This window comes from Monodon monoceros, unplaced genomic scaffold (assembly GCF_005190385.1).
Source record: "Monodon monoceros isolate NGI ecotype Baffin Bay Population unplaced genomic scaffold, NGI_Narwhal_1 Super_Scaffold_18, whole genome shotgun sequence".
Classification (NCBI taxonomy): Eukaryota; Metazoa; Chordata; class Mammalia; order Artiodactyla; family Monodontidae; genus Monodon; species Monodon monoceros.
In genome coordinates, this window is record NW_021703774.1 from 75475493 (window position 1) to 75484478 (window position 8986).

Here is an 8986-nt window from a genome sequence, read left to right on the forward strand (position 1 = left end):
TTTGTTTTTTGATGTAATGTTCTGAAAATATCAATTAAGTCTAAGTGTTCTATTGTGTCATTTAGGATCTCTGTTGCCTTATTGATTTTTCTGTGTGGAGGATCTGTCCATTGATGTCAGCGGGGTGTTAATGTCTCTTATTGTATTCCCATCATTATCTTTTCTTTTTCTTTTCCTTTTATTTATTTATTTTTATACAGCAGGTTCTTATTAGTTTTCTATTTTATACATATTAGTGTATATATGTCAGTCCCAATCTCCCAATTCATCCCACCACCATCAATGCACCCCGCCACTTTCCCGCCTTGGTGTCCATACGTTTGTTCTCTACATCTGTGTCTCTATTTCTGCCTTGCAGACCTGTTCATCTGTACCATTTTTCTGGATTCCACATATATGCATTAATATACGATATTTGTTTTTCTCTTTCTGACTTACTTCACTCTGTATGACAGTCTCTAGGTCTATCCGCGTCTCTACAAATGACCTAATTTCGTTCCTTTTTATGGCTGAGTAATACTCCATTGTATATATGTACCTCATCTTCTTTATCCATTCGTCTGTCGATGGGCATTTAGGTTGCTTCCATGACCTGGCTATTGTAAATAGTGCTGCAGTGAATATTGGGGTGCATGTGTCTTTTTGAATTATGGTTTTCTCTGAGTATATACCCAGTAGTGGGATTGCTGGGTCACATGATAATTCTGTTTTTAGTTTTTTAAGGAACCTCCATACCGTTTTCCAAAGTGGCTGTATCAATTTACATTCCCACCAACAGTGCAAGAGGGTTCCCTTTTCTCCACACCCTATCCAGCATTTATTGTTTCTAGATTTTCTGATGATGCCCATTCTAATGGGAGTGAGGTGATACCTCATTGTAGTTTTGATTTGCATTTCTCTAATAATTAGTGATGTTGAGCAGCCTTTCATGTGTTTTTTGGCCATCTGTATGTTTTCTTTGGAGAAATCTCTATTTAGGTCTTCCATCAATTTTTCGATCGATTGGGTTCTTTGTTTTTTTGATATTGAGCTGTGTGAGCTGTTTTTTATATTTTGGAGACTAATCCCTTGTCTGTTTCTTCTTTGCAAATATTTTCTCCCATTCTGAAGGTTGTCTTTTAATTTTGTTTATGGTTTCCTTTGCTGTGCAAAACTTTTGAGTTTCATTAGGTCACATTTGTTTCTTTTTGTTTTTATTTTCATTATTCTAGGAGGTGGGTCAAAAAAGATCTTGCTGTGATTTATGTCAAAGAGTGTTCTTCCTATGTTTTCCTCTAAGAGTTTTATAGTGTCTGGTATTACATTTAGGTCTTTAATCTATCTTGAGCTTATTTTTGTGTATGATGTGAGGGAGTGTTCTAATTTCATTCTTTTACATGTAGCTGTCCAGTTTTCCTGGCATCACTTATTGAAGTAGCTATCTTTTATCCATTGTATAGGCTTGCCTCCTTTGTTGTTGATTAATTGACCACAGGTGCATAGGTTTATATGTGGGATTTCTACCCCGTTCCATTGATCGATAAGTCTGTTTTTGTGCCAGTACCATACTGCTTTGATTACTGTAGCTTTGTATTATAGTCTCAAGATGGGGAGCCTGATTCCTCCAGCTTCGTTTTTCTTTCTCAAGGTTGCTTTGGCTATTTGGGGTCTTTTGTGTTTCCATACAAATTACAAAAATTTTTGTTCTAATTCTGTGAGAAATGGCATTGGTAACTTGATAGCAATTGCATAAAATCTGCAGATTGCTTTGGATAGTATAGTAATTTTGACAATATTGATTCTTCCAGTCCAAGAACATGGAATATCTTTTGATCTGTTTGTGTCATCTTTGATTTCTTTCATCAGAGTCATAGATTTCAGAGTACAGGTCTTTTGCCTCCTTAGGTAGGTTTATACCTAGGTACTTTATTCTTTTTGATGTGATGGTAAATGGGATTGCTTCCTTAATTTCTCTTTCTGATCTTTTGTTGTGAGTGTATAGAAATGCAAGAGATTTATGTGTATTAATTTTATATCCTGAAGATTTACCAAATTCATTGATGAGCTCTAGGAGTTTTCTGGCAGCATCTTTAGAATTTTCTATGTGTAGAATCATGTCATATGCAAACAGTGACAGTTTTACTTCTTCTTTTCCAATCTGGATTCCTTTTATTGCTTCTTCTTCTCTGATTGCCATGGCAAGGACTTCCAAAACTATGTTGAATAACAGTGGTGAGAGTGGACATCGTTGTCTTGTTCCTGATCTTAGAGGAAATGCTTTCATGTTTTTACCATTGAGAATGATGTTTGCTGTGGGTTTGTCATATATGGCCTCTATGATGTTGAGGTAGGTTCCCTCTATGCCCACTTTCTGAAGAGTTTTTATCATAAATTGGTGTTGAATTTTGTCAAAAGCCTTTTCTGCATCTATTGAGATGATCATATAGTTTTTATTCTTCAATTTGTTAATATGGTGTATCACATTGTTTGATTTGCGTATACTGAGGAATCCTTGCATCCCTGGGATAAATCCCACTTGATTGTGGTGTATGATCCTTTTAATGTATTGTTGGATTCTGTTTGATAGTATTTTGTTGAAGATTTTTGCATCTATATTCATCAGTGATATTGGTCTGTAATTTTCTTTTGTTGTAGTATCTCTGTTTGGTTTCAGCATCAAGGTGATGGTGATCTCCTAGAATGAGTTTGGGAGTGTTCCTTCCTCTGCAATTTTTTGGAAGAGTTTGAGAAGGATGGTGTTAGCTCTTCTCTAAATGTTTTATAGAATTCGCCTGTGAAGCCATCTGATCCTGGACTTTAGTTTGTTGGAAGATTTTTATTCACAGTTTCAATTTCATTACTTGTGATTGGTCTGTTCATATTTTCTTTTTCTTAAATTAATTAATTAATTTATTTTTGGCTGTGTTGGGTCTTCGTTTCTGTGCAAGGGCTTCCTCTAGTTGTGGTGAGTTGGGGCCACTCTTCATCGTGGTGTGCTGGCCTACTCACTGTCGTGGCCTCTCTTGTTGTGGAGCACAGGCTCCAGACACACAGGCTCAGTAGTTGTGGCTCATGGGCCCAGGTGCTCCGCGGCATGTGGGACCTTCCCAGACCAGGGCTCGAACCCATGTCCCCTGCATTGGTAGGAAGATTCTCAACCACTGTGCCAAATAAAACTTCTCTGTTTTGTTTCTAATTTTGTTGATTTGAGTTCTCTCCCTCTTTTTCTTTAACTTTCTAGCTAAAGTTTTATTAATTTTGCTTATCTTCTCAAGGAACCAGTTTTTAGTTTTATTGATCTTTGGTATTGTTTTCTTTGTTTCTATTTCATTTATTTCTGCTCTGATCTTTATGATTTCTTTCCTCCTACTACCTTTGGGTTTTCTTTATTCTTCTTTCTCTACTTCCTTTAGGTGTAAGGTTAGATTTCTTATTTGCTTAGTTGCTCCATGACATGTGGGATCTCCCTGGACCAGGGCTCAAACCCATGTCCCCTGCATTGGCAGGCAGATTCTTAACCACTGTGCCACCAGGGAAGCCCCTTCTTTGATTTCTTCAATGCTCTCTTGGTCACTTAGTAACTTATTGTTTAGCCTCCTTGTGTTTGTGTTTTTTACGTTTTTTCCCTCCTGTAATTGACTTCTAATCTCATAACGTTGTGTTCGAAAAGATTCTTTTTTTTTTTGTGGGATGCGGGCCCCTCATTGCTGTGGCCTCTCCCGCTGCGGAGCACAGGCTCCAGATGTGCAGGCTCCGCGGCCATGGCTCGTGGGCCCAGCTGCTCCACGGCATGTGGGATCCTCCTGGACCGGGGCACGAACCCGTGTCCCCCGCATCGGCAGGCGGACTCTCAACCACTGCGCCACCAGGGAAGCCCAGAAAAGATTCTTGATATGATTTCAATTTTCTTAAACTTACTGAGGCTTGATTTGTGACCCATGATGTGATCTATTCTGGAGAATGTTCCATGTGCACTGGAGAAGAAAGTGTAATCTGCTGTTTTTGGATGGAATGTCCTATAAATATCAATTAAATCTGTCTGATCTATTGTCCTTTTAAGCTTGTGTTTCCTTATTAATTTTCTGTTTGGATGATCTGTCCATTGGTGTAAGTTAGGTGCTAAAGTCCCCCACTACTATCAGGTTACTGTCAATTTCCTCTTTTATAGCTGTTAGCATTTACCTTATGTATTGAGGTGCTCCTATGTTGCATGCATATATATTTATAATTGTTATATCTTCTTCTTGGATTAATTCCTTGATCATTATGTAGTGTTCTTCCTTGTCTCTTGTAACATTCTTTATTTCAAAGTCTATTTTACCTGATATGAGTATTGCTACTCCAGATTTCTTTTGATTTCCATTTGCATGGAATATCTTTTTCCATCCCCTCACTTTCATTCTGTATGCGTCCCTAGGTCTGAAGTGGGTCTCTTGTAGATAGCATATACATGGGTGTGTTTTTCCATTCAGCAAGCCTGTGTCTTTTAGTTGGAGCATTTAATCCATTCACATTTAAGGTAATTATCAATATGTACGTTCTTATGACCATTTTCTTAATTGTTTTGGGTTTGTTTTTGTAGGTCCTTTTCTTCTCTTGTGTTTCCCACTTAGAGAAGTTCCTTTAGCATTTTTTGTAGAGCTGGTTTGTGGTGCTGAATTCTCTTAGCTTTTGCTTGTCTGTAAAGCTTTTGATTTCTCTGTTGAACCTGAATGAGATCCTTGCTGGGTAGAGTAATCTTGGTTGTAGGTTCATTCCTTCCATCACTCCCTTCTGGCTTCCAGAGTTTTTGCTGAGAAATCAGCTGTTAACCTTTTGGGAGTCCCTTTGTATGTTATTTGTCATTTTTCCCTTGTTGCTTTTGATAATTTTTCTTTGTCTTTAATTTTTGTCAATTTGATTACTATGTGTCTTGGCGTGTTTCTCCTTGGGTGTATCCTGCCTGGAACTCTCTGTGCTTCCTGGACTTGGATGGCTATTTCCTTTCCCATATTAGGGAAGTTTTCAACTATAATCTCTTCAAATATTTTCTTGGGTCCTTTCTCTCTCTCTTCTCATTCTGGGACCCCTAAAATGCAAATGTTGTTGTGTTTAATGTTGTCCCAGAGGTCTCTTAGGCTGTCTTCACTTGTTTTCATTTTTTTTTCTTTATTCTGTTCCATGGCAGTAAATTCTACCATTCTGTCTTCCAGGTCACTTATCCGTTCTTCTGCCTTCATTATTCTGCTATTGATTTCTTCTAGTGTATTTTTCATTTCAGTTATTGTATTGTTCATCTCTGTTTGTTTGTTCTGTAATTCTTCTAGGTGTTTGTTCTTTAATTCTTCTATGTCTTTGTTAAGCATCTTCTAGATCTTTGCCTCCATTCTTTTTCCGAGGTCCTGGATCATCTTCACTATCACTATTCTGAATTCTTTTTTCTGGAAGAATCATTTTTCTGCCTATCTCCACTTCATTTAGTTGTTTTTCTGGTGTTTTATCTTGTCCCTTCATTTGGTACATAGTCTTTTGCCTTTTCATTTTGTCTGTCTTTCGGTGAATGTGGTTTTTGTTCCACAGCCTGCAGAGTTGTAGTTCTTCTTGCTTCTGCTGTCTGCCCTCTGGTGGATGAGGCTATCTAAGAGGCTTGTGCAAGCTTCCTGATGGGAGGGATGGGTGGTGGGTAGAGCTGGGTGTTGCTCTGGTGGGCAGAGCTCAGTACAACTTTAATCTGCTTGTCTGCTGATGGGTGGGGCTAGGTCCCTCCATGTTGGTTGTTTGGCCTGAGGCGACCCAGCCCTGGAGGCTACAGGCTGTTTGGTGGGGCTAATGGCAGGCTCCGGGAGGGCTCACACCAAGGAGTACTTCCCAGAAGTTCTGTTGCCAGTGTCCTCATCCCTGCAGTGAGCCGCTGCCACCCCCCACCTCTGCAGTAGACCCTCCAACAGCAGCTGGTAGGTCCAGTTCAGTCTCTCATGGGGTTACCCCTCCCTCCCTGGGTCCTGATGCACACACTACTTTGTACATGTCCTTCAAGAGTGGAGTCTCTTCTTCCCCCAGTCCTGTCGAAATCCCGCAATCAAATCCCACCAGCCTTCAAAGTCTGATTCTCTAGGAATTCCTCCTCCTGTTGCTGGACCCCCTGGTTGGGAAGCCTGACATGGGGCTCAGAAGCTTCACTTCAGTGGGTGGGCCTCTGTGGTATAAGTTCTCCAGTTTGAGAGTCAACCACCCAGCAGCAATGGGGTTTGATTTTATTGTGATTGCACCCCTCCTACCATTTCATTGTGGCTTCTCCCCTGTCCTTGGATGTGGGGCTTCTTTTTTAGTGAGTTCCAGTGTCCTCCTGTTGATGATTGTTCAGCAGTTGTGATTCTGGTGCTCTTGCAAGAGGGAGTGAGCACATGTCCTTCTACTCCACCATCTTCCCATCATTTTCTCCCTTTATATTTGTTAGTATTTTTTAATGTATTTAGGTGCTCCTAATTGGGTTCATATATGTTAACGAGTGTAATATCCTCTTTTTGTATTGATCCTTTTATCATTATACAGTGTCCTTCTTTATCTTTCTTTATGGCTTTTGTTTTAAAGTCTATTTTGTTTGATATAGTATTTTTATCATCGCTTTCTTGTCATTTCCATTTGCATGAAATATTTTTTTTCCATCTCCTTACTTTCAATCTATGTGTGTTCTTCACCCTAAAGCGGTTCTCTTGTATGCAGCATATTTTTTTTAATCAAATGTACCACTCTATGTCTTTTGATTGGAGCATTTAGTCCATTGACATTTAAGGTGATTATTGATAGTTAGGTATTTGTTGCTACTTTAAACCTTGTTTTCCATTTGATTTTGTATTTCTTCTTTGTTGTTTTTCCATTTGTTGTTTGATGATTGTCTTATGTATTATGCTTGTCTTCTCTTTTTGATTGTTGTGAATCTATTGTATGTTTTTTGTTGAGGGTATTAAATTGTTTATTTATTACACATGATAATGGATGATACACAAGCTTCATTCCCATCTATATCTGGTACCATAATCCAATTTAGATATATTGCATAGGATGTGCCAACAATCATATATTAATAATCAAAAAAACTCCATGACTTGGCTTGGGTGACCCTTTCTACGGTGAACTCCAGGTCACAACGCATAAACTGTCAGTTCAACGACACCAAGGTTTCAGAAGACAATAGCTTCTCCACCAAAGCAGGTTGTAAATAAATTTTGGATGGAACCTGGCATCACCCTGAAGGAATACTAACTTCACACTGTTGGGGTAGTTTACCAAAATGGTTTCAGAGTAGGCTAACTTTACACAGCACATTTTTTTAAAAAAGACACATTTATTCAGCATCATGATCAGACTATTACATTTAGCAATCAACAGCATGGGTGCAAAAAAAAAAAATCTACATTAAAACCCTTTGTTAGAACGCTTTACACTTTCCACAGAACAGAAACTAAAATAACCTGTTATACAATTAGTCACAAATACAGTCCTCGAGTTTTTTTGCCCATACACATGAGTATTGTCTAAAACGTGTCTTCTTTGTAGCAGTTAGGCCCTGCCACCACTGTGCTTGGCTGAGTTCACAAATCCGTTGTAACCCGTAGCTTCCCTGTCACTTCTCTGGCTATCCTCTCCTGCTAAGCTTTGTTTCCTGGCAGTAATCAAAACCTTCTGCCACTGCCATAGCTACTGCTGCTGCTGGAACCACCACAGCCACCTTGGTTTCGGGGTTTGGCAAAGTATTGGCCTCCACCACCATAGGGGCCAGAACTTCTGCCTGCAAAGTTTCCTCCTTTCATGGGTCCAAAATTTGAAGACTGATTGTTGTAACTGCCAAAATCATTGTAGCTTCCACCACCTCCAAAATTACTTCCATCATTACCAAATCCATTATAGCCATCCTCACTGCCACCATATCCACCACCACTGCAGCTGCCACCAAAGCCACCTTGACCACTGAAGTTTCCTCCATGACCAAAGTTGTCATTCCCACCAAAACCACCTCCACGACCACCACCAAAGTTTCCAGAACCACTTCGACCTCTTTGGCTGGATGAGGCACTAATCATGTCTTGCTTAGATAGGGCTTTCCTTACTTCACAGTTGTGGCCGTTCACATTGTGGTATTTCTGAATGACAATCTTGTCTACAGAGTCATGGTCATCAAATATTACGAAAGCAAAGCCTCTCTTTATGCCACTGCCTTGATCAGTCATGATTTCAATAACTTCAATTTTCCCATGCTGTTCAAAATAATCTCTTAGATGATGTTCTTCAGTGTCTTCTTTAATGCCACCAACAAAAATCTTTTTCACAGTTAAGTGGGCACCAGGTCTTTGAGAATCTTCTCTTGAGATGGCCCTCTTTGGTTCCACAACACTTCCATCCACCTTGTGTGGCCTTGCATTCATGACCGCATCCACCTCCTCCACAGTGGCATATGTGACAAACCTGAAGCCTCTGGAGCATTTGGTGTTTGGATCCCTCATTACCACACAATCTGTGAGCGTTCCCCACTGCTCAGAATGGCTCCTCAGACTCTCATCGGTTGTTTCAAAGCTCAAACCTCCGATGAAGAGCTTCCACAGCTGTTCGGGCTCTTTGGGTGACTCTGACTTAGACGTGACGGCAGTGGAGGAGGGGGGAGATGTAAACGATGCTTACTCGGCGGCGTCCATGAGCAGAAAGGCCATTGTATGTTTTTGATTTGTGGTTACACTGTTTTTCAAGTATATTAACCCATTACTATATCTACTTGCTTTAGACCTGTAGTCATACAGGCTCTAACACATTCTAAAAAAAGATCTACATTTTCTTACTCTCCTCCCCCACATTTTATGATTTTGATGTCCTCTTTTACAGCTTCATGTTTATCCGTTTTGCTGTTCATTGTAGTTACCATCACTTTCACAAATTTTTTTTTGATTTTTAAAAAATCTGTGTACTAGCTTATTTAAGTGATTTACTTTCCAGTTGTGATTTTCTTTCCTATAGATTTCTGCTTTTTTTCTATTTA

General features: G+C 39.5%; 1 protein-coding gene across 1 annotated transcript; it reads right to left on the reverse strand.

The window, feature by feature from the left end:
* Positions 1 to 7291: 7291 nt before the first annotated feature.
* Positions 7292 to 8651, reverse strand: LOC114898342 (heterogeneous nuclear ribonucleoprotein A1-like). Its single transcript, XM_029227671.1, has one exon. It carries the CDS (start codon positions 8457 to 8459, stop codon positions 7632 to 7634), a length of 828 nt encoding a protein of 275 aa, XP_029083504.1. The 5' UTR covers positions 8460 to 8651; the 3' UTR covers positions 7292 to 7631.
* Positions 8652 to 8986: the final 335 nt, after the last annotated feature.

Excerpts from the sequence above, each read along its gene's own strand:
- LOC114898342 (XM_029227671.1), bottom strand. The coding sequence starts at position 8,459 with ATGAGGGATCCAAACACCAAATGCTCCAGAGGCTTCAGGTTTGTCACA.